The 27135-nt window shown below is 37.0% G+C and overlaps 1 protein-coding gene across 2 annotated transcripts in view; it reads left to right on the top strand.

Annotated features, from left to right (window-relative positions):
• Positions 1–27135, top strand: part of LOC123546484 (probable ATP-dependent RNA helicase DDX41) — a 46793-nt gene that overhangs the window by 12740 nt on the left and 6918 nt on the right. For both annotated transcript variants that reach the window (XM_045332785.2, XM_053550821.1), the window contains exons 5-10: positions 1645–1719; positions 6903–6963; positions 9818–10027; positions 14141–14294; positions 14999–15135; positions 19130–19292. In XM_045332785.2, the coding sequence (XP_045188720.1) occupies positions 1645–1719; positions 6903–6963; positions 9818–10027; positions 14141–14294; positions 14999–15135; positions 19130–19292 (800 nt within the window). The remainder of the gene's footprint in view (positions 1–1644; positions 1720–6902; positions 6964–9817; positions 10028–14140; positions 14295–14998; positions 15136–19129; positions 19293–27135) is intronic.

Here is a 27135-nt window from a genome sequence, read left to right as displayed (position 1 = left end):
ATTTGCTATTACACAGTCATTCATTTGCTATTACTCAGTCATGTTGTTGTCTATATTTGCTATTAAAAAGTCATGTAGTTGTCTATATTTGCTATCACAAAGTTATGTAGGTGTCTTTATTTCCTCTTTACATAATTATGAAATTGTGTATTTTTGCTATTACACAGTTATGTAGTTGTCTATTTTTGCTATCACACTTATTTTGTTTATGTATTATATTACACAGTCATGTAGTTGTGTATATTTGCTATTATACAATCAGGTAGTTGTATATATTTGCTATTACACAGTCATGCAGTTGTCTATATTTGCTATTACACAGTCATGTAGTTGTCTATATTTGCTATTACACAATCATGTAGCTGTCTATATTTGCTATTACACAATCAGGTAGTTGTATATATTTGCTATTACACAGTCATGCAGTTGTCTATATTTGCTATTACACAGTCATGCAGTTGTCTATATTTGCTATTACACAGTCATCCAGTTGTCTATATTTGCTATTACACAATCAGGTAGTTGTATATATTTGCTATTACACAGTCATGCAGTTGTGTATATTTGCTGTTACACAGTCAGGTAGTTGTGTATATTTGCTATTACACAGTCATGCAGTTATGTATATTTGCTATTACACAGTCATGCAGTTGTCTATATTTGCTATTACACAATCAGGTAGTTGTATATATTTGCTATTACACAGTCATGCAGTTGTCTATATTTGCTATTACACAGTCATGCAGTTGTCTATATTTGCTATTACACAGTCAGGTAGTTTTGTATATTTGCTATTACACAGTCATGCAGTTGTGTATATTTGCTATTACACAGTCATGCAGTTGTGTATATTTGCTATTTCTCAGTCATGAAGTTGTGTATATTTGCTATTACATTATCAGGTAGTTGTATATATTTGCTATTACATAGTCATGCAGTTGTCTATATTCGCTATTACACAGTCATGTAGTTGTCTATAATTGCTATTACACAGTCATGCAGTTGTGTATATTTGCTATTACACAGTCAGGTAGTTGTGTATATTTGCTATTACACAGTCATGCAGTTGTCTATATTTGCTATTACACAGTCATGCAGTTGTCTATATTTGCTATTACACAGTCATGCAGTTGTCTACCGTATATTTGCAGCATGTATTACACTGTCATATAGTTGTCTATATTTGCTGTAACACAGTCCGGTAGTTGTCTTTATGATTGTAAATACAAGATCAGCCTGCACATCCGTGCCTCATGGTCTGCACTGTTCGCTATTTAGTCAGTAAATTTTCAGTGAATACCCCTTTGAATAATAAGTGGCACTGCCCAAATTGAATGATGGACCAGTCTGTTTTAGAAATTTAGCAGGGTAAAGGTTAAAATGAGTTTGTTGTACAGAGGTTGTTTATCTGGAGAGGTTTCTTTTCCATTGTTGAGGTTGTTTGTGTTTTGGAGATGTCCTTACCAGAGGTTATAGTGGAAGTGGTACTTGTGGTTTCTGGAACTTTAGTTTTCAACAACTATAATTTTGATTTCATTTGTTTGCAAAATTTGTAACTTCTTAAAGAAATAGTAGAAATTTTAGATTATATTGCTCTTACAATGTCTTTACTCGAGCCTTATTTTTACTTTGTTTATTTTTCAGCTCGTAAAGAAACAGCAAGAGAGAAAATACTGAAAGAAGAAGAAAAGATTCTGGAAAGTGTTGCTGAAAAGAAAGGTTTGTCTTAAATATTTGATACATGTACGTTACAAAGGTTAATGCACCTTGAAGTGCAGCAGAGTCATGTAAAAAACATGTGTTAAACTATCAAGCATTGCTTATATAACCCCCTCAATATATAACATTTTCAAAATGTCCTTGTTGACATTGGTCTGTTAATTTCATGTGGGGTAGTTATTACTATGAGTGTAATTATATAGTGGTCAGATATCAAACACAGGTTAACTAGCCGTTCTCACGAAATAGAGAGACTTTTTGAAATCTATTAAGCCTGAAACCTAAGTAACAGTTTGAGCTTTTTAGCCAGTGCTTTAGCAACTGGCTATAGCTCTAAATCAACTACAAAGTTTCAACCTAGCGTCGTTTGAGTTTTCCTTCTATTTCTATGTGACCGCATCACACAAATATTCTGGACATGTAAAAAAATAGTCCCATATTCAGGCTGGTTCGTGAGCCGCGAGCTAGTTAAACGAATGGTTACCGACTTCTATCCGCCTGGCGCCTGGCATAGTGGTAGGAGTTGGGAGGTAATTGGTACGCACAATAAAGGTGTCTGATAAGCCAAATTGGCTGGCCCTTTCAATAGGGGTGACACTATAATAAACGAGACCTTTACCTTTTATTCAGTGTTTTCCCTGACGCACAAATCCTGAGTCAGAGGCGCACTTTTCTGAGAAATGACCCGTAAAAATAAATTCTATGTGTCACAGTGGACGCAGCATAGCAGGGCCTACGCTGTCGTTCGCCACCTGAGCCAATTCGCCGCTGGCGAAAACGGATTTTTCTACATGTTTGTTCTAGATCGTAACCTTTCTAGAATTTTTGACAATATTAGCAGCATTGTGTTTGAGTTAGATCACCTGTTTGTCTGCGAGTTAACATTTGATTAGAAAACTTGTGTTTCTACTATAACACTGGTAAAACCTAAAGCACATGTATAAATAAAAAGTCAAACATCAGCTGTTTTTACCCTCATTTTATTCATTGACAAATATGAGGAAACACTTCAGTCTGTATAATCACTAGTATAAGTAAAACAAAGTTTTATTTAAAATACTAAAAATATCTGTATGACCCCCAAAATTTGGATATGACCCCCAGATGTGAAAAACTGGGGGTCACATTGACCCTCATTTTCAAAAGCCAAGGGAAAACACTGCCATATTTATTTTTTAGCTCAGGTGAGTTTTTCTGATCACTCGATGTCCGGCGTCTGTCGTCTGTCTGTCTGTCTGTCTGTCTGTCTGTCGTCATTTAGCTTGTGTATGCGATAGAGGCTGTATTTTTCAACTGATCTTCATGTAATTTGGTCAGAATGATAACCTTGATGAAATCTAAGCTGAGTTTGAAAATGGGTCATCTGGGGTCAAAAACTAGGTCACTAGGTCAAATCAAAGAAAAATCTTGTGTTTGCGATAGAGGCTGTATTTTTCAATTGATCTTCATGAATTTTGGTCAGAATGATTATCTTGATGAAATCTAGGCCAAGTTAGAAAATGGGTCATCTGGGGTCAAAAACTAGGTCACTAGGTCAATTCAAAGAAAAAACTTGTGTATGCGATAGAGGCTGTATTTTTCAATTAATCTTCATGAATTTTGGGCAGAATAATGAACTTGATGAAATCTAGGCCAAGTTCTAAAACGGGTCATCTGGGGTCAAAAACTAGGTCACTAGGTCAAATCAAAGAAAAACCTTGTGTATGCGATAGAGGCTGTATTTTTCAATTAATTTTCATGAATTTTGGTCAGAATGATTACCTTGATGAAATCTAGGCCGAGTTCGAAAACGGGTCATCTGGGGTCAAAAACTAGGTCACTAGGTTAAATCAAAGAAAAACCTTGTGTATGTGATAGAGGCTGTATTTTTCAATTAATCTTCATGAATTTTGGTCAGAATGATTGCCTTGATTAAATCTAGGTCAAGTTGGAATATGCGTCATCTGGGGTCAAAAAGTAGGTCACTAGGCAGGGGTTTTTTTCGCCCGATTTTATAGCCGTTATTCGGTCATGTTCCCAATTGAAAATAGTATCTTTTTTTCCCAATTGAAAGAACAAAATTCCCAATTCAAAGCCAAAAAAATCCAAGAAAAATCGATTTGTTTTACCGAGAAAAACAGCAAATATGTCTTTATTCCCGCATCTTGATTTGTAAATTTCCCGATGGAAAGTCGCCCGCCATCTTGAAATTTGAAAAAATACATTGGTATGAAAATAACCAATAATTTAGCGATAAAGTTATAAACACTTATCGAGTTTACAATGAATCAATTATAAATGCAATGCCCTAGTTATGTTTTCATAAATAATTTGTCAAAATGTTTTGATAAGGCCGAAATTTGAGTTCAAAGTGCCTGGCCGCAAGCGTCACTATACTCCGAAATTTCAAGTTGAAATTTACACAAAATACGTTCGTTCAACTTACATGATATTATTTATTTTGCATTTAGGGGTTATATTTGTCTAGCATTGAATTTAGATAATAAAAAGGAAGAGAATTAAGTTTAAATTACCAAATTTCCGAGTTATATTGGAAAAACAACAGACAGCGACGCTCGCGGGCACCTGTTATAAGTCAGAATCCGGACAACATCTTTTCGGATACGAACGTTCAAGCATACTTTATTCTGTTATGTGTGACGGCTTTCTAGTGTTTAATTTTCATTTTGAAGTTAAATGGTGAAATGTTATGCAATTATCGCCTTCTGTAGCACAGTGGAATATCCTGGTGACTTCTGTCAGAAGATAAAAATTGCTGGGAAAAAATGTTGAAAAATGATTTCAGATTTACAGTCATTCAAACATTCAACTTTATATATTTATGTAAGATGACTTTCTCTTCGAATTATTATAGTTGTGCTTAATTCTGTGATTGTTTTTAAAAATCTGTTGAAGGACAATCTGATCCATCAATTATATTTTATTTAATTCTAAAAGCCTTAATTGTTAATCATTATCAAAAGCTTGTTAGTGTTAGTTTGATGAAGAACCTACGTGCGGCTGCACGAAGTTGACTTAGCCAAGAGTCGCTGGACAGTCTGATGAGGATATGTATCCACAAAGTCATCAGTCGCTTTCACTAGCACAACTTACCAGGGTCAAAACTTGTTGACTGTTTCAAGAATATGAAAGTCTAGCTGTGAAATTGATCTGTAAATCTTATCACAACACTGAGTTACAGTTAATTAAACATAAAAATCAGCAATTGTGTTCATTTTGGCTTTAACAAGAACAGATATTGAAATTTGTACTTTTTCCCAATTTGGCAAAAATGCCGCGAAAATTCCCAATCCCAGGGGTATGGGTCATGTTCCCAAAATGGTGAGAAAAAACCCTGCTAGGTCAAATCAAAGGAAAAGCTTGTATATGCGATAGAGGCTGTATTTTTCAATTGATCTTCCTGAAATTAAGTCAAAATGATAACCTTAATGAAATCTAGGCCGAGTATGAAAATGGATCATTTTGGGTCAAAAATTAGGTCACTAGGTCAAATCAGAGAAAAACATTGTGTATGCAATAGAGGCTATATTTTCCAATTGATCTTCCTGAAATTAAGTCAGAATGATTTGCCTTGATAAAATCCAGGTCAGATTTGAATATGGGTCATCTAGGGTCAAAAAGTAGGTCACTAGGTCAAATCAAAGAAAAACCTTGTGTATGCGATAGAGGCTGTAGTTTTCAATTGATCTTCATGAAATTTGGTCAGAATGATAGCCTTGATGAAATCTAGGTCAAATTCGAATATGGGTCATCTGGGATCAAAAACTAGGTCACTAGGTCAAATCAAAGAAAATACTTATTTATACCCAAGATTTTTGCTCCAATTTTAATGATAATTGGTCAGAATATTTTTTTCCATGAAATCACTAGGTCAAACATGTTTACACTGTTATGGTGTGTTATGGTGTGTTTCTCAGGTGAGCGATCTAGGGCCATCTTGGCCCTCTTGTTATAATCTTGGTATTGTGCGAGTGTGTGAGCAACTGAGGACTACTCTTTTAAACAACAAAAACAAGCAGCAACGGATTCTAGAATAATTATGAACTTTATATTCACATTCGAAATATTCGGAATCACTCCGCTCTAGGGTTAAGGTTAGGGTTTAGGGTTAGGGTTGAAATTGGCCCCACCCTGGGGCAAATTTAGTTTTACCTAGAGTTGTATAGGGAAAACCTTTAAAAATCTTCTTGTCTTGAACCATCATGCACAGAGCTTAGATATTTGGCATGTATCATTGTCTAGTGGACCTCTACCAACATTGTTCAAATCATGATCGGTTGAAATATCACTCAGTAAGCACTGGCTATCAGTCCTTTCAGAGCTTTGATTAAGATTTAGTTAAAGTTGAAATTTTTTAAAGTTATGTTATTGTTTATTTAACTCCAACGTCTGTTGTACATTCTAACATGGATCAAATTGATTTCCAGTTAAACAAAGAAGAAAACCAAGCTCTGTATATTCTGCGATAAACAACGGTTGACGCGCGAGAGCATTATGACGTCAAATTGCTGCATGACGTCCGATACATTACTCCTTGCGTAAATGAAGCCCAGCATAATATTTATTAAAATATATCAATGAGCATGTCAGAATGAAAATAATCAAGGCCTTCTTGTGATTTATCGTCTAATTTACCACGGTTCATCGTTCAGATGCTTCAGTATTTAACCACTCGGGCTAACGCCCTCGTGGTTCAATTCCTACACATCTGAACTCTGAACCGTGGTAAATCAGACGATAAACCACTCGAAGGCCTTGATTATTTGTTAAATATATTGTTTATACTGTTTTTTCAGCCTCTTGCTTTTATTTTACAGTATATTTAGCATGCAATTTTATCTTTTACTGAACATCGTACCTACCTGGTTAATTAGTCCTTAATTAGGGACTAACACAGACCACAGGTGTTTGAAGCTCAATCAATAAAAGTATATTAGGTGGGTGGGATATGATAATGCATATATTTATTGATAGAGCTTCAAGCGCCAGTGCACAGACCTATCAGACCACTAGGCATTGGGTCAAGTGTTCTATTCAGTGTGAAGGAAAGTGTTTTTGAGGAAAGACTATGTCAGTTAATATGTCTGAACTTGGGAATGCTGTTTGATTATCATCTAAGTATTATAGTACTGTAATAAAAAACAATTAATGTTAAACCATACACATATTTTATTCTATTTCAGCATTGAAGGCAGTATCAGAATTGGCCAAAGGAATTGAATACACGGATCCTATCAAAACTGGGTATGTTCAGGTCTAACCTGTACTAAAGAGCAGACTTTACAGTACATCCACTCCCTTGATTCACTTTATCTGTTTATTAGAATTCTGTGTTAATATCTTTATAATTGAACCAGAAATATATTTTACAAACAACATCTATACGGATTTGTCTAGACATAAATAACTCTGATTAAAAATGTCATTAACAAGAAGTGTAATGTGATATATTTATGTCTCCCCCAGGAGACATATTGTTTTTGCCCTGTCCGTCCGTCCGTCCGTACGTCACACTTCATTTCCGAGCAATAACTGGAGAACCATTTGACCTAGAACCTTCAAACTTCATAGGGTTGTAGGGCTGCTGGAGTAGACGACCCCTATTGTTTTTGGGGTCACTCCGTCAAAGGTCAAGGTCACAGGGGCCCGAACATTGAAAACCATTTCCGATCAATAACTAGAGAACCACTTGACCCAGAATGTTGAAACTTCATAGGATGATTGGTCATAAAGAGTAGATGACCCCTATTGATTTTGGGGTCACTCTGTCAAAGGTCAAGATCACAGGGGCCTGAACATGGAAAACCATTTCCGATCAATAACTAGAGAACCACTTGACCCAGAATGTTGAAACTTCTTAGGGTGATTGTACATGCAAAGTAGATGACCCCTATCGATTTTGGGGTCACTCCATTAAAGGTCAAGGTCACAGGGGCCTGAACATTGAAAACCATTTCCGGTCAGTAACTTGAGAACCACTTGACCCAGAATGTTGAAACTTCATAGGATGATTGGTCATGAAGAGTAGATGACCCCTATTGATTTTGGGGTCACTCTGTCAAAGGTCAAGGTCACAGGGGCCTGAACATGGAAAACCATTTCCGATCAATAACTAGAGAACCACTTGACCCAGAATGATGAAACTTCATAGGATGATTGTACATGCAAAGTAGATGACCCCCATCGATTTTGGGGTCACTCCATTAAAGGTCAAGGTCACAGGGGCCCAAACATTGAAAACCATTTCCGGTCAGTAACTTGAGAACCACTTGACCCAGAATGTTGAAACTTCATAGGATGATTGGTCATGAAGAGTAGATGACCCCTATTGATTTTGGGGTCACTCTGTCAAAGGTCAAGGTCACAGGGGCCTGAACATGGAAAACCATTTCCGATCAATAACTAGCGAACCACTTGACCCAGAATGTTGAAACTTCATAGGATGATTGTACATGCAGAGTAGATGACCCCTATCGATTTTGGGGTCACTCCATTAAAGGTCAAGGTCACAGGGGCCTGAACATTGAAAACCATTTCCGGTCAGTAACTTGAGAACCACTTGACCCAGAATGTTGAAACTTCATAGGGTGATTAGTCATGAAGAGTAGATGACCCCTATTGATTTTGGGGTCATTCTCTGAAAAGTCAAGGTCACAGGGGCCTGAACATTGAAAACCATAAGGTCAGTAACTTGAGAACCACTTGACCCAGAATGATGAAATTTAATAGGATGATTGGTCATACAGAGTAGATGACCCCTAATGATTTTAGGGTCACTCTGTTAAAGGTCAAGGCCACAGGGGCCTGAACATGGAAAACCATTTCCAATCAATAACTTGAGAACCTCTCGACCCAGAATGTTGAAACTTCATATGATGATTGTTCATTCAGAGTAAATGACCCCTATTGGTTTTGGGGTCACTCCGTTAAAGGTCAAGGTCACAGGGGCCGGAACATTGATAACCAGTTCCGATCAATAACTTGAGAACCACTTGACCCAGAATGTTGAAACTTCATAGGATGATTGAACATGCAGAGTAGATGACCCCTATTGATTTTGGGGTCAGTCTATTAAAGGTCAAGGCCACAGTGGCCTGTTCATGTAAAATCATTTTTTGGAAATAACTTGAGAACCACTTGACCTACAATGTTGAAACTTAATAGGATGATTGGACTTGCAGAGTAGATGACCCCTATTTATTTTGAGGTCACTTGATCAAAGGTCAAGGTCACAGAAGCCTAAACAGTGACTTGAGAACCACTAGGCCAAGAGTGTTGAAATTTAGCGGGATGATTTGACATGCCAAGTAGATGATCCGTATTGCAGCCAACCATCAGTGTCTCTTTGACTTTTGCTCCTGACCCCTATTGACTTCTTGCCTATAGGACTTTGCATTGGGGGAGACATGCGCTTTTTTACAAAAGCATTTTCTAGTTCTTTCTTACTTTGAAAGTATCTTACATGTAAATGTACTTCGAAGTGGATAAAACCAGCATCATCAAGTGGATAAAACCAGCTCAGTTGGATGGGCTGTTGTGTGCATCTAAATTAATTAGAGAGTTTTGTGCAAATCCTAAAAGCTCCTGCAGTTCTCCCTATATTTCTTTGTGGAAGATGGTAGGCAGTCATAGTTTAACAATGCTTATAAATAACAGTGTCCTGTTGGTTCAAACTTTGATATCTTAGTTTGGTTATTGGATTCTTTCCTGCTAGTTGGATGAATGCCCAGGTGACATCCTTGTCTATAATAATTTCTGGAGGGGCAGCTGTGTTTTCCTTCATGATAGGAAGGCTGAAAAATGACTGTATGATCTAAAATTGTTTCAGTGTTGCCAGGCAACAAAGTGTTTCATATCCATGTCTGTTTCATTGAGATTGAAATAACTGTGACAGGTAATGTCATAATTACAGATAGTTTTTAGTTTTATGCTGTAGGAAGACTCCATTTTATTTAAGCCACAATTAAGAATCCAGGTAGCACCACCAACCTTCTTCAAGCTAGCTTGATGCCCTCCTCACTTAGCTAAGTGGCTAAAGCCTTCAGTGAGGGGCATTTGAGAAGATGATATTTTCAAAATTTCTTATTAATATTTCAAGGTGGCGTCCACCAAGGTACATTCTAAATAAACCTGAAGAGAAACATGAAAAGATACGCAAGAAATATCACATTCTGGTGGAGGGGGAAAACAAACCATCTCCAGTTGAAACCTTCAAGGAGATGAAATTTCCTAAAGCAATTCTACATGGTCTGAAGAAGAAAGGAATACAACATCCTACTCCTATACAGATACAAGGCATTCCAACTGTGTAAGAATTTTACAAATTTCTTGTAAATACTTTGAGTTGAAATTAAATCTTGATTCAACGCTCATTTAATGTTATCATGTCCCCAGTTTTATGTAGAGAGGGTTTATTGTTTTGCTGATGTTTTTGTCTGTCATTTAATAGACAGTTTGATTTCTGATCAATTGCTAGGAGAGTATTTTTGCCTATCAAACTGCTGCATGATTGTTTGTGGTTAGTAAATGTATTATTTTTGGGGTCATTAAGTCATAGCATAATTGTAATTGAGAATTACACATCCAATTACCTCCCATGTTGGTTTATTTATTTTAGAAACACCTCATGTTCTACAATAGCTATTGCTAAAGAATGTAATGAGTATTGCACATTTCGTCACCTCTCACAAACAGAATCAAAGTGAATCTGCTGTTATTTTGTTTGGTTGCAGTTCACACTTCCAGATTTATCTTTTAGATTTGATTAATTTCAGTGTTTATACTTAAATTCATATAAACTGTTCCATAAATATTATATGTCAGACAAAGCTTATGAATGTATGTGTAAGCAGAAACAGTGCAGCTGATCATAATTGCCTGAACTTTCCTCAGATGTTACAGAAAGGGCATTTTTAGCTCGACTATTCAAAGAATAGTAGAGCTATTGGACTCACCCATGCATCGTGTCGGTGTCCGCGTCTGCATCGGCATCCCGATTTGGTTAAGTTTTTGTATGTAAGCTAGTATCTCAGTAACCACTTGTGGGAATGGATTGAAACTTCACACACTTATTCACTGTGATAAACTGACTTAAATTGCACAGGTTCCATAACTCTATTTGTCTTTTTTACAAAATTATGCCCCTTTTTCGACTTAGAAATTTTTGGTTAAGGTTTTGTATGTAAGCTGATATCTCAGTACCCACTAATGGAAATGGATTGAAACTTCACACACTTATTCACTGTCATCATCTGACATGCACTAAGCAGGTCCCATAACTCTACTTTGTTTTGTTTTTTTCAAAATTATGCCCCTTTTTCCACTTAGCAGTTTTTGGTTAAGTTTTTGTATGTAAGCTGGTATCTCAGTATCCACTAACGGGAAAGGATTGAAACTTCACACACTTGTTCACTGTCATGATATGACATGCAGTGCAAAGGTTCAGTAACTCTAATTTGCATTTTTTCAAAATTATGCCCCTTTTTCAACTTAGCAGTTTTTGGTTAAATTCTTATATGTAAGCTGGTATCTCAGTACCCACTACTGGGAATGGATTGAAACTTCACACACTTGTCCACTGTCATGAGCCGATAAGCACTGTGCAGGTTCCATAACCCTGTTTCCCATTTTTAGCTCACCTGAGCCAAAGGCTCAGGGTGAGCTTATTGTGATCACTTTAGCGTCCAGTCCGTCGGCGTTGGCACACTTTCCTTTAAACAACATCCTCCTAAAACCACCAGGCCAATTTTTGATGAAACTTCACAGGGATGTTCCGCGGATGGTCATCTTTTAAAAATTGTTCAAAGAATTGAATTCATACAGAACTCTGGTTGCCATGGCAAACCGAAAGGAAAAAACTTTAAAATCTTCTTGTCCAAAACCACAGTCATCGGGCTTTAATATTTGGCTTGTAGCATCATCTAGTGGCCTCTACCAAGATTGTTCAAATTTATCCTCCTAGGTTCAAATATGGCCCCCCGCCCTGGGGGTCACATGGTTTACATTGATCTTATAGTGGGAAAACTTTGAAAATCTTCTTGTCCAAAACAACAAAAAAGCGTTAGAGCCTCAATATTTGGCATGTAACATCATCTAATGGACTTCTATGAAGTTTTTTCAAATTATGCCCCTGGGGTGAAAAGAGGCCCTGCCCCGGGGGTCCCAAATTTTACATAGAGTTATATAGGAAAAAAAAACTTTAAAAATCTTCTTGTCTGAAACTGCAAGGCCTAGGCTTTTGATATTTAGTATGTTGTATTGCCTAGTGGTCCTCTACCAAGATTGTTCAAATTATTACCCTGGGGTGAAAAGAGGCCCTGCCCCGGGGGTCCCAAGTTTTACATAGACTTGTATAGGAAAAAAGTTCAAAAATCTTCTTGTCTGAAACTGCAAGGCCTAGGCTTTTGATATTTAGTATGTTGTATTGCCTAGTGGTCCTCTACCAAGAGTATTCAAGTAATGACCCTGGGGTGAAAAGAGGCCCCACCAAGGGGGTCGCAAGTTTTTATATGAGTTATATAGGAAAAAATACTTCAAAAATTATCTGATCATATTTCCTAGACTGTTTAATTATAGTTACCGTATGACCCCAAGTAACTAGGGGTCATTGACTGTAACCTTGACCTACTGACCTACTTTCTTGTTTTTTAAGATACAGCCTTGAAATTTGGATGACATGTACAGTTTTCCACACCGATCTTAAAACTGACTTTCAGTGACCATGAATATGACCTACTGACCTACTTTCTTGTTTTTAAGATACAGCCTTGAAATTTGGATGACATGTACAGTTTTGCACACCGATCTTAAAACTGATTTTCAGTGACCTTGAATATGACCTACTGACCTACTTTCTTGTTTTTTAAGATACAGCTTTGAAATTTGGATGACATGTATAGCTTTGCATGCCGATCTTTAAACAGACTTTCAGTGACCATCAGTGTGACCTACTGACCTACTTTCTTGTTTTCTAAGCTACAGCAAAAGGATTTGGACCACCTGTAATATTTTTTTTACAGATTTCAAAAGTAATCTTGCATAATCTTTACCTTGACCCACTCTCCTTATTATCTTGTTTTTAGCTCACCTGAGCCAAAGGCTTATGGTGAGCTTTTGTGACTGCTCAATGTCCGTCGTGTGTCGTCCGTCCGTTAACATTTTCTAAAAAAATCTTCTTCTTGAAAACCACTCGGCAGAATTACACCAAACTTCGCAGGAATGATCCTTGGATGGTCCCCTTTCAAAATTATTCAAAGAATTTAATTCCATGCAGAACTCCGGTTGCCACGGCAACCGAAAGGAAAAACTTTCCAAACTGTCCAAAACCGCAAGGCATAGAGCCTTGATATTTCGCATGTGACATCATCTTATGGTCCTCTATCAAGATTGTTCAAATTGTGCCCCAGGGGTGAAAAGAGGCCCCGCCCCGGGGGGTCACAAGCTTTACATAAACTTATATAGTAAAAAACTGTTAAAAATCTTCTTGTCTAAAACCACAAGACCTAGGCCTTTGATATTTTGTATGTAGCATTGCCTTGTGGTCCTCTACCAAAATTGTTCAAATTATGCGCCAGGGGTGAAAAGAGGCCCTGCCCCAGGGGGTCTCAAGTTTTACATAGACTTATATAGGAAAAAAACTTTTAAAATCTTCTTGCCTGAAAATGCAAGGCCTAGGCCTTTGATATTTTGTATGTAGCATTGCCTGGTGGATCTCTAACAAGTTTGTTGAAATTATGCCCCTGGAGTGAAAAGGGGCCCAGCCCTTATAATTATGAGTTATATAGGAAAAAATACTTCAAAAAATTATCAGATCATATTTCCTAGACTGTTTAATTATAATTACCTGATGACCCCAAGCGATTAGGGATCACTTGACTGTGACCTTGACCTACTGACCTACTTTCTTGTTGTTTAAGATACAGCCTTGAAATTTGGATGACATGTACAGTTTAGCACACCGATGTTAAAACTGACTTTCAGTGACCATAAATGTGACCTACTGACCTACTTTGTTAATATTTTAGCATCAGTTTGACATTTGAAACACATAGCTCATATTACTCAGGTGAGCGATCCAGGGTCATCATGACCCTCTTGTTAAAGCTTTAGCTAAAAAATAGATCAAGCAATTAACTCTACTCAGGTGAGCGATATAGGGCCATCATGGCCCTCTTGTTACAAAATTATGCCCCTTTTTCGACTTTTGTATTCATTCAGTTGACAAGGCTGTTGAATAGTCGAGCGTTGATGTCCTCCAACAGCTCTTGTCTTTATCCTGATGGAATTATCTGCATTTGTTTTGACTACAAAATATTAAATTTTATCCCAGCAAACAAAATGTTATGTAGACAGTATAACTGAATGTGCAGGGGTGTAGAGTTTAAGAAACTGTTTGTAAAGTACTTGTTATTTTCTGTTACAGTTTATCTGGTCGAGACATGATAGGAATAGCGTTTACAGGTTCAGGGAAAACATTAGTGTTCACATTGCCCATTATAATGTTTGTTCTAGAGCAGGAGAAAAGAATGCCGTTCATCAGTAATGAAGGACCATATGGTCTAATTGTTTGTCCATCGGTATGTAAAGATATGGTAACATAGTTAAACAGTGAATTTGAACAATGTGAAATATGTATGAGTTGTCACAACTTCTAGTTAGTTACAAGAATTTGTTTCTTCGGTTTAACCTCACATTGTCATATTTATAGGTCATATGGTGATTTTCAAGTTTTTGATGGTGGAGAGGGATCCCTGGTGCCCCTCTGAGCATTATTTCAGGCATGACCAGGCACACGGGTAGAACTGCTGACCTTCCATATGTCAGCTGAATGGCTTCGTCACATAAATGATAGTATCATGAATACTTTGAAGTCATAATTATTGTTTAGACATTTACTTTCATGGACTTCTCATTGGGCTGATTCAACAGAATTATGTCCTTATGGACAAATTTATTTCCCATTTATTTCATCTCAAAGGTGGTGAACACGTGTCTCTACTAAAAAAACACAAAAAACAAAAAAAAAACAGACTTGAAAGTTTTGGAAATTAATTTCTTGTTATTCTGTCAGCATTTTCACAAGCATATAACAAATAAAATGGTAATGTATTGCTATGGTTTACTGACTGTTCTAAAATACAGGAGAGTTTTTACAAAAGTAAAGTGCTGCCTGGATTTATTAAAGTAGTTACCGGATTAGTGTCATTAATCAGAGGAAAATTTATTTTTGTAAAATCTACATAGAGAAAGAAAATCTTTAAATATTCAATGTTTGTTGTAGAGAGAGTTGGCTAAACAGACACATGAGATTATCCGAGAGTATTGTGACCACTTGGAGAGGGATGGTTTTCCTCCGTTACGAACTGCCCTCTGTATAGGAGGTATAGCTGTCAAAGAACAGATGTCAGTAATTAGCAGGTAAATGTCTACACTTTCCGTTTGGAAGATTGACAGTGATATATTTAGCCATTATATTTATGAGGGTTAATCCAGAACTAATGTCACTGTGTCAGAATAATTCGTCGTTGCTTGCTTCAAAACACAGTTAAACCATAAGTTGGAAATATATACTGTATGCAGAGAGAAAAAAAGTTTATCTTTATTTACATGTTGCTACATTATTCCTCGCTGATAAAATATTCACTGCAGTAGAGAGAGGGCGTGATAACTGGGTCATACACGGGAGTTGTTAAAAGATACTTTAGAATGTTATAGCAGTTCAGTTTTGTTCGCACTTTAGCGAGAGAAAGTTGCGTGTTATACATGCAGTTTTGAATTTAGTTAGATACAATTGGTGGCTCAATTATTAAAGTAAAGATTTCTTTCTTGATTTGGTTACTGGAGATTGGTGGAGTACATTTCATTGTACATAATTGTTGATTTGTTCGGCGAATATTTTGGTTGTTTGGTTGTTTAATTGTGGTTTGTTTTAAAGTTAATACTTTGTTTGTTGGTGGTTGGAATTGTTGGTTCTTTTGTGAATTTGATGTTTAATTTGGTTGCTTGTTTGAATTTGTGTGTTGATGTTGTTTTTTTTTAGTTTTAGAGGTGTATAAATTGATTTTCTGCAGTTTGGTTGTGTATTGTTTCGAATATATATTTTGCTCTGAGTTTTGGAGATTATTATTTGGTTTTGAATGGTTCTTGGTTAAAGCTTGTGGTGGCCAAGCATTGAAATACTTGCGATATTTTGTTCATCATATATACCTGCGTATATGTGATAAAGCCTGACGAAAAGCGGTGCAAATTTAGTTATGTTTGTGGACAGAATGTTTGTGGTGTGTGTTTGATTTAGGTGTAAATAGTATGTAACCATGCTTAAGTATATAATGTATATACAGTGAAAAAAAATATAAAGAAAAACTACAAAAAATACACACACAAAAATAAATAAGGAAACAATTAAGTGCTAGTTTCCAAGGTAAAGATTAGCCATTGTCAGGTGGTGCAAACTACCTCCCTAACCGTTGGTAACACCTCGCACCGACTACTAAAACCTGACACACTGTGTCTGTGGCGCAGTTATTCATCACAATATCAAGATGTATGCTTATTCAACTCTGATTACAGGTGTAAATATTATTAACTTGTTTAATTATACCCCCACAAAACGAAGTTTGGGGGGTATATAGGAGTGAGCTTGGCGGTTGGTCGGACGGTCGGTCCGTTGGTTTTCATGGTTTCCGGATGATAACTTTTGAAAGGCTTGACCGATTTAAATAATTTTTGGTACACAGATGTAACATCAGAAAATACAGGTCAAGTTCGAATTTGGGGTCAGTAGGTCAAAGGTCAAGGTCACAGTGACCCTGAACAGTAAAACGGTTTCCAGATGATAACTCGTGAAAGGCTTGACCGATTTAAATAATTTTTGGTACACAGGTATAACATCATAAAATACAGGTCAAGTTTGACGTTGAGGTCTGTAGGTCAAAGGTCAAGGTCACAGTGACTCGGAACAGTTAAATGGTTTCCGGATGATAACTTGAGAACGCTTGGGCATAGGATCATAAATTTTGGTACACAGGTGTAATATCATGAAATACAGGTCAAGTTCTACTTTGAGGTCAGTAGGTCAAAGGTCAAGGTCACAGTGATTCGGAACAGTTAAAAGGTTTCCGGATGATAACTTGAGAACGCTTGGGTCTAGGATCATAAATTTTTGTACACAGGTGTAACATGATTGAATACAGGTCAAGTTCAACATTGAGGCTAGTAGGTCAAAGGTCAAGGTCACAATAACACGAAACAGTCAGTCGGTTTCCGGATGATAACTTGAGAATGCTTGGGCCTAGGATCATGAAAATTGATAGGGAGGTTGGTTATGACCAGCAGATGACCCTTAATAATTTTGAGGTCAAAGGTCAAGGTCACGGTGACCCGGAACATTTAAACTGTTTTCGGACAATAACTTAAGAAGGCTTGGGGCTAGGATCACGAAACTTAATAGGGAGGTTGGTCATGACCAGCAGATGACCTGTATTAATTTTGAGTTCCAAAGGTCAGAGTGACCCTGAACATTTAAACCTTTTTCGGACAATAACTTGAGAATGCTTGGGCAGAGGATCTTGAAACTTCATAGGGAGGTTGATCGTGACCAGCAGATGACCTCTATTGATTTTGAGGTCAGTAGGTCAAAGGTCAAGTAAGTTCAGCTTTGACATTGGCTTAGTTCTGTGACAAGGCCATATTGTGGGGGTATAATTCGTCACTGCTGTGACAACTCTAGTTTTAAATACCTTGAACTTTGAAGTATACAACCAGTGTCATTTCAACTGCAAGCAAAAATAATGATAGTTTCGTAAACAGAAAAGCCAGAAAAACAGAGACAGTCATCAGTAAGTATCAAAATAGTGTGCAAAATCATATGATGTTATAATGATGTGAAGTAACATTTTTATGCCATCAGCATCTTGTAATGTAATCTCAAGTTAAAGGTTGCTGAGTAGTGCCAAAGCTTGTCACTGCTTAGTGACAAAAATGTTAATTTCTAATGTTAATTACGTAAGTGATGTGCAACCATTGTGGTTACTGTGTTTTCAGTATACATTTGTATGTCAATATCTTGATAAATATACAACATATTTTTATGATAACTCTTGAAAATATTACAAATACATCAAGGTACTTTGGGTATGTATTTTTGTTTTCTGTTTATTATACATAATATTATGGCCCCAATGACATTACTTGTGGATCAACCGTAATATAGTACAAGATAAAAGATAGTCAGTTTGTGATGCTACTGTTCAAAATAAGACGGAAAAATCAGTAACTATGACCTAATTTGGAACATTATCTGCAGGCACATGTTATAGTATGTAGCCAACCATAAAGTAACAAAACTCTTTGACCAAATTAAAAAAACAAAAACAACCATCATACCCACTTGTAAAAGAAGATATCTTGATTTTGATTTTCTACCACTATTAAACATACTACATCTACTGTTTACTTGGTAAAAAGATATTTTGATCTTAAACAGGAATGAGCAATTATCCTGTATATATCATTATGAAGATCACCTTTTATTGGATTCACAAGTTAGTGTCACTAACAACAATACAAGTCCAAAGTGCATGTGATTGCAGTTCTTAAAGATGCAGATCATTACTTCTCAACACATTCAGAAGCTAAGGGACATGAGGGGTGTTGCTCACATTTCGTTACCTCTCATGAACAGATTCAGATGCTAAGGTACATGAGGGGTGTTGCTCACATTTCGTTACCTCTCATGAACACATTCAGATGCTAAGGTACATGAAGGGTGTTGCTCACATTTCGTTACCTCTCATGAACACATTCAGATGCTAAGGTACATGAAGGGTGTTGCTCACATTTCGTTACCTCTCATGAACACATTCAGAAGCTAAGGTACATGAGGGGTGTTGCTCACATTTCGTTACCTCTCATGAACAGATTCAGAAGCTAAGGTACATGAGGGGTGTTGCTCACATTTCGTTACCTCTCATGAACACATTCAGATGCTAAGGTACATGAAGGGTGTTGCTCACATTTCGTTACCTCTCATGAACACATTCAGATGCTAAGGTACATGAAGGGTGTTGCTCACATTTCGTTACCTCTCATGAACACATTCAGATGCTAAGGTACATGAGGGGTGTTGCTCACATTTCGTTACCTCTCATGAACAGATTCAGTAAATCCAAGTTTGTTTATTTTGTTTGGTTGCATTCTACGTTTCCATGAGATCTTATATAGATTTTATTGTCATAATATAGTCAATAAATATTTCTGTTAACAGAAAGCCAAAAAAAATGTATTACAGCTTGAAGGTTTTGTGGAAGAGTAAAAGTTACAGTTCAACAAATACCCCCTGACTATGCCAGTTTAGGCTATCATTTTTTCTATAAGAAATGTAACTACCAGTTTATGTGTTGAATATTTTCAGGGGTGTACATATAATGGTCGCTACTCCAGGTCGTCTAATGGATATGTTAGCCAAGAAGATGATCACGTTAGATATCTGTAGATACTTGTGTTTAGATGAGGCTGACAGAATGATTGATATGGGATTTGAGGAAGATGTCCGAACGATATTCTCGTATTTTAAGGTAAAGCAACAAGAAATCTTCTCATACTTATAGGTATCACTATTTATTATTAGCCCACCATCATCAGATGGTGGGCTATTCAAATCACTCTGCGTCCGTGGTCCGTCGTCCTTCAGTCCATCCGTCCGTCATTCCGTCCGTCCTTCCGTTAACAATTTCTTGTTATCGCATCTCCTCAGAAACTACCAGGGGGATTTTGACCAAACTTTGTCAGAATGATGTATTGGTACCCTAGTTGTGTCCCCCTGAAAATCAGACTGGTTCAACATTTTTGAGTGAGTTATGGCCCTTTGTTTATTTCTATAATTTACATAGATTTATATAGGGAAAAACTTTGAAAATCTTTTTGCCCCAAACCACAGAGCCTAGGGCTTTGATATTTGATATGAAGCATCATCTAGTGGTCTTCTACCAATATGATTCAAATTATTTCCCTGGGGTGTAATATGGCCCCGCCCCGGGGGTCACATGGTTTATATAGACTTATATAGGGAAAAACTTTGAAAAACCTCTTGTCCAAAACCACAGGGCCTAGGGCTTTGATATTTTGTATGTGACATCATCTAGTGGTCTTCAACTAAGATTGTTCAAATTATCCCCCTAGGGTCAAATATGGCCCCGGGGGTCACATGGTTTACATAGACTTATATAGGGAAAAACTTTGAAAATCTTCTTGTCCAAACCACAAAGCCTAGGGCTTTGATATTTGTAATGTAGCATCATCTAGTGGTTCTCTACCAAGTTTGTTAAAATTATCCCCCTAGGGTCAAATATGGCCCCGCCCTGGGGGTCACATGGTTCATACAGACTTATATATGGAAAAGCTTATTAAAACTTCTTGTCAATAACCTACAACATTCAGATTTGGACCACATGTATGGTTTTGAGTGGCAAGATGAACCTTGACATGAGTTGACCTTGATTTTGACCTAGTGACCTACTTTCACATTTCTGTAGCTACAACCTTCAAATTTGGACCACATGCATAGTTTTGTGCACTGAAATAAACTTTGACCTTGACATTGTCCTAGTGACCTACTTTCACATTTTTGAAGGTACATGCTTCAAATTTGGACCACATGCATAATTTCGTGTTCCGAAATGAAATTTGACCTTGATTTTGACCCAGTGACCTACTTTCACATTTCTCAAGCTACAGCCTTCAAATTTGGACCACCTGCATGGTAATTGTACCGAAACAAACTTTGACCTTTACATCGACCTAGTGACCTACTTTTACATTCTTGAAGGTACAGGCTTCAAATTTGGACCACATGCATAGTTCTGTATTCCGAAATAAAATTTGACCTTGATTTTGACCTAGTGACCTACTGTCACATTTCTCTAGCTACAGCCTTCAAATTTGGACCACATGCATGGTTTTGTGTACCGAAACAAACTTTGACCTTTACATTGACTTAGTGACCTACTTTCACATTTTTGAAGGTACAGGCTTCAAATTTGGACCACATGCATAGTTTTGTATTCCGAAATAAAATTTGACCTTGATTTTGACCTAGTGACCTACTTTCACATTTCTCAAGCTACAGCCTTCAAATTTGGACCACTTGCATAGTTTTGTGTACCGAAATGAACTTTGACCTAAAGATTGACCTAGTGACCTACTTTCAGATTTCTGTAGCTATAGGCTTCAAATTTAGACCACATGAATAGGATTGTGTACCAAAACAAACTTTGACCTTGATACTGACCTAGTGACCTACGTTCACATTTTTGAAGGAACAGGCTTCAGATTTGGACCACATGCATAGATTTGTGTTGTGAAGTGAAATTTGACCTTGATTTTGACCTAGTGACCTACTTTCTCATTTCTCAAGCTACAGCCTTCAAATTTGGACCACTTGCATAGTTTTGTGTACCGAAATAAACTTTGACCTTAAGATTGACCTAGTGACCTACTTTCAAATTTCTCAAACTACAGTCTTCAAAATTGATGCACATGCATAGTTTTGTGTACAAAGAACTTTGTCCTTGAAATTGATCTAGTGACCTACTTCCACATTTCTCAAGTTACAGCTTTCGAATTTAGACCACATGCACAGTGTTGTGTACGGAAATGAAATTTGACCTTGAGCTAGTGAGTAAGTCTTGAAATTTGGAACACACAAAAATGACACATTGGTGGGCGCCAAGATCACTCTGTGATCTCTTGTTCGGACGCGTATTATTATATTTACTCTGGCTGTGCCCTTACGATATAATGCATGTGCATCTGAATTCCAAACAACGATTTTATTCAACAACAAATCACTGTTTAGGATATATTATTTATTAAACAAAAGAAACAAATAAGATTTGATTTCATTTCTAGCTCACCTGAGCAATGCTCAGGTGAGTTTTTCTGATCGCTCAATGTCCGGCGTCCGGCGTCTGTTGTCCGTCGTCTGTCAACATTTAGCTTGTGTATGCGATAGAGGCTGTATTTTTCAATTAATCTTCATGAATATTGGTCAGAATGATAACCTTGATGAAATCTAGGCTGAGTTTGAAAATGGGTCATCTCGGGTCAAAAACTAGGTCACTAGGTCAAATCAAAGAAAAACCTTGTGTATGCGATAGAGGCTGTATTTTTCAACTAATCTTCATGAATATTGGTCAGAATGATAACCTTGATGAAATCTAGGCCGAGTTCGAAAATGGGTCATCTCGGGTCAAAAACTAGGTCACTAGGTCAAATCAAAGAAAAACCTTGTGTATGCGATAGAGGCTGTATTTTTCAATCGATCTTCATGAATATTGGTCAGAATGATTGCCTTGATGAAATCTAGGCCGAGTTCGAAAATGGGTCATCTCAGGTCAAACACTAGGTCACTAGGTCAAATCAAAGAAAAACCTTGTGTATGCGATAGAGGCTGTATTTTTCAATTATTCTTCATGAATATTGGTCAGAATGATAGCCTTGATGAAATCTACGCCGAGTTTAAAAATGGGTCATCTCGGGTCAAAAACTAGGTCACTAGGTCAAATCAAAGAAAAACCTTGTGTATGCGATACAGGCTGTATTTTTCAATTGATCTTCATGAATATTGGTCAGAATGATTGCCTTGATGAAATCTAGGCCCAGTTCGAAAATGGGTCATCTCGGGTCAAAAACTAGGTCACTAGGTCAAATCAAAGAAAAACCTTGTGTATGCGATAGAGGCGGTATTTTTCAGTTGATCTTCATGAATTTTGGTCAGAATGATTACCTTGATGAAATCTAGGCCGAGTTCGAAAATGGGTCATCTGGGATTAAAAACTAGGTCACTAGGTCAAATCAAGGAAAAACCTTGTGTATGCGATAGAGGCTGTATTTTTCAACTGATCTTCATGAAATTTAGCCAGAATGATTACCTTGATAAAATCTAGGCTGAGTTTGAAAATGGGTCATCTGGGGTCAAAAACTAGGTCACTAGGTCAAATCGAAGAAAAACATTGTGTATGCAATAGAGGATGTAGTTTTCAATTGATCTTCATGAAATTTGGTCAGAGTGATTGCCTTGATGAAATCTAGGTCGAGTTTGAATATGGGTTATCTGAGGTCAAAAACTAGGTCACTAGGTGAAATTAAAGAAAAATCTTGTGTATGCGATAGAGACTGTGTTTTTCAATTGATTTTTATGAAATTTGGTCAAGATGATTGTCTTAATGAAATCTAGGACGAATTTGAATATGGGTCATCTGAGGTCAAAAACTAGGTCACTTGGTGAAATCAAAGAAAAAACTTGTAAATGTGATAGAGGCTGTATTTTTAGCTCACCTGAGCAATGCTCAGGTGAGTTTTTCTGATCGCTCGATGTCCGGCGTCTGTCGTCCGTCGTCTGTCGTCTGTCGTCTGTCGTCTGTCAACATTTAGCTTGTGTATGCGATAGAGGCTGTATTTTTCAATTAATCTTCATGAATATTGGTCAGAATGATAACCTTGATAAAATCTAGGCCGAGTTCGAAAATGGGTCATCTTGGGTCAAAAACTAGGTCACTAGGTCAAATCAAAGAAAAACCTTGTGTATACGATAGAGGCTGTATTTTTCATTTAATCTTCATGAATATTGGTCAGAATGATAACTTTGATGAAATCTAGGCCGAGTTCGAAAATGGGTCATCTCGGGTCAAAAACTAGGTCACTAGGTCAAATCAAAGAAAAACCTTGTGTATGCGATAGAGGCGGTATTTTTCAGTTAATCTTCATGAATATTGGTCAGAATGATAACCTTGATGAAATCTAAGCCGAGTTCGAAAATGGGTCATCTCGGGTCAAAAACTAGGTCACTAGGTCAAATAAAAGAAAAACCTTGTGTATGCGATAGAGGCTGTATTTTTCAATTGATCTTCATGAATATTGGTCAGAATGATAATTTTGATGAAATCTAGGCCGAGTTCGAAAATGGGTCATCTTGGGTCAAAAACTAGGTCACTAGGTCAAATCAAAGAAAAACCTTGTGTATGCGATAGAGGCTGTATTTTTCAATTCTTCTTCATGAATTTTGGTCAGAATGATTGCCTTGATGAAATCTAGGCCGAGTTCGAAAATGGGTCATCTCGGGTCAAAAACTAGGTCACTAGGTCAAATCAAAGAAAAACCTTGTGTATGCGATAGAGGCGGTATTTTTCAATTGATCTTCATGAATTTTGGTCAGAATGATTACTTTGATGGAATCTAGGCCGAGTTCAAAAATGGGTCATCTGGGGTCAAAAACTAGGTCACTAGGTCATATCACGTAAAAACCTTGTGTATGCGATAGAGGCTGTATTTTTCAATTGATCTTCATGAATTTTGGTCAGAATGATAACCTTGATGAAATTTAGACCAAGTTCGAAAATTGGTCATCTGGGGTCAAAAACTAGGTCACAAGGTCAAATCAAAGAAAAACCTTGTGTATGCAATAGAGGCTGTATTTTTCAACTGATCTTCATGAAATATAGCCAGAATGATTACCTTGATAAAATCTAGGCCGAGTTCAAAAATGGGTCATCTGGGGTCAAAAACTAGGTCACTAGGTCAAATCGAAGAAAAACATTGTGTATGCAATAGAGGATGTATTTTTCAATGATCTTCATGAAATTTGGTCAGAGTGATTGCCTTGATGAAATCTATTAAATCGATTTTGAATATTGGTTATCTGAGGTCAAAAACTAGGTCACTAGGTCAAATTAAAGAAAAATCTTGTGTATGCGATAGAGACTGTTTTTTTCAATTGATTTTTATGAAATTTGGTCAGGTTGATTGCCTTAATGAAATCTAGGTCGAATTTGAATATGGGTCATCTGAGGTCAAAAACTAGGTCACTTGGTCAAATCAAAGAAAAAACTTCTGTATGTGATAGAGGCTGTATTTTTCAGTTGATCTTCATGAATTTTGGTCAGAATGATTGCCTTGATAAAATCTAGGTCGAGTTTGAACATGGGTCATCTAGGGTCAAAAACTAGGTCATATCTAAGAAAATGCTTGTTTTATCGCAAGAGACCAATTTTTTGGTCCAATCTTAATGAAAATTGGTCAGAATATTTGTTTCCATGAAATCACTAGGTCAAACATGTTTTACACTGTTATGGAGTGTTTCTTAGGTGAGCGACCTAGGGCCATCTTGGCCCTCTTGTTCAATTGATCTTCATGAATTTTGGTCAGAATGATTGCCTTGATAAAATCTAGGTCGAGTTTGAACATGGGTCATCTAGGGTCAAAAACTAGGTCATATCATAATCTAAGAAAATGCTTGTTTTATCACAAGAGACTAATATTTTGGTCCACTCTTAATGAAAATTGGTCAGAATATTTGTTTCCATGAAATCACTAGGTCAAACATGTTTTGCACTGTTATGGTGTGTTTCTTAGGTGAGCGACCTTGGGCCATCTTGGCCCTCTTGTTTTTAATTTATGGAATAAAGATTTTAACAGTTGATGAAGATTGGTGATTTATTCACTTATATTACCCTCGAGTAACCAGTTTCCGTTATGGTTAGGAAACAGCACGCAATTTCGTGAATAAAAATTGTATAAGCTCAAACTATTTTACTTAGATAAAAAGTGAAAATCTTTCCTTGTTTTATCCCCACAGTTTCAAAACGTATTTTATGTTGCTAACTGATCGGCGCTGCCATTTTTAAACATCAACCGGAACTGACTTTCATTTAGACTGGTAGAACAGTTTTCGTTACCTTTGCGAAATGGTTGAATTAAACGGAATGAAAGGTACTACAATAACAGAGACCCTATAACATTCGAAATTTATTGGTTTTCTGTCACTTTTGACACAAATATACTGTTATAATTCAATTTGCATGCACAAATCAACACTCGTTGGCCTTGCCGAGGATAGTTGGAGAATACTGCATGTATTATCGTTTTGCTAGAGGTGGGCTTCTATATACCTACAGCAATTTTACAAAGAAGTTTATTATGAACAATCTATCAATGAATATGACTGTTACCTGTGTATTGATAACATGCTTTGATTGAAACAAATGAGCATGACCTTCTTATTAACCAACAACAATACTTCAGGATTGTTTACACTGTACAAAAGTCTTTTCGAGTCTCTAGCCATATAAGGAAGTACCCTTTTCTCTCCATTTCGTTAAATTAATCAAAGCTTTTGAACCAGTCTTCCGAGGCCTTGACCTTCTTGTACAAAATGTAAACAATCAGCTGCAACATGCTATTTTAGGGAAACCTCGATGTATTATATATAATCTAATGGAAGAAGTAGGGTGAATTATTGCATTAATATATTTATACTATTTCACGTTAGTATGGAAAGTAAAACTGTTTTCTCCGCCTCCAAGTACTACACGGAGCATTTTTTGGGTGCAGAAGATGACCTGACGTTTCTGAAGTTGGCTTCCAGGTTATGACGTCAGAAAACAAAACAGTGCGCGAGCTACATGTAATATTTTCGGTATCACGAAATGAAGGGTATCACGATTTGAGGTTACTCGAGGGTACAATTTAGTACCCTTTTTAGCTCACCTGTCACAAAGTGACAAGGTGAGCTTTTGTGATCACGCGGTGTCCGTCGTCCATCCGTCCGTCCATAAACTTTTGCTTGTGACCACTTTAGAGGTCACATTTTTCATGGGATCTTTATGAAAGTTGGTCAGAATGTTCACCTTGATGATATCTAGGTCAAGTTCGAAACTGGGTCACGTGCCTTCAAAAACTAGGTCAGTAGGTCTAAAAATAGAAAAACCTTGTGACCTCTGTAGAGGTCACATTTTTCATGGGATCTTTATGAAAGTTGGTCAGAATGTTCACCTTGATGATATCTAGGTCAAGTTCGAAACTGGGTCACGTGCCTTCAAAAACTAGGTCAGTAGGTCTAAAAATAGAAAAACCTTGTGACCTCTCTAGAGGCCATATATTTCAAAGATCTTCATGAAAATTGGTCAGAATGTTCACCTTGAGGATATCTAGGTCAAGTTCGAAACTGGGTCACGTGCCTTAAAAAACTAGGTCAGTAGGTCAAATAATAGAAAAACCTTGTGACCTCTCTAGAGGCCTTATTTTTCATGGGATCTGTATGAAAGTTGGTTTAAATGTTCATCTTGATGATATCTAGGTCAGTTTCGAAACTGGGTAAAGTGCGGTCAAAAACTAGGTCAGTAGGTCTAAAAATAGAAAAACCTTGTGACCTCTCTAGAGGCCATATATTTCATGAGATCTTCATGAAAATTGGTCAGAATATTCACCTTGATGATATCTAGGTCAGGTTTCCAAAGTGGGTCACGTGCCATCAAAAACTAGGTCAGTAGGTCAAATAATCGAAAAAACCTTGTGACCTCTGTAAAGGCCATATTTTTCATGGGACCTGTATGAAAGTTGGTCTGAATGTTCATCTTGATGATA

The sequence above is a fragment of the Mercenaria mercenaria genome, chromosome 9, assembly GCF_021730395.1.
Source record: "Mercenaria mercenaria strain notata chromosome 9, MADL_Memer_1, whole genome shotgun sequence".
In the NCBI taxonomy this organism is placed as follows: domain Eukaryota; kingdom Metazoa; phylum Mollusca; class Bivalvia; order Venerida; family Veneridae; genus Mercenaria; species Mercenaria mercenaria.
Note: the sequence above shows the minus strand (reverse complement) of the source record. Positions and strands in the feature narration are given on the sequence as shown.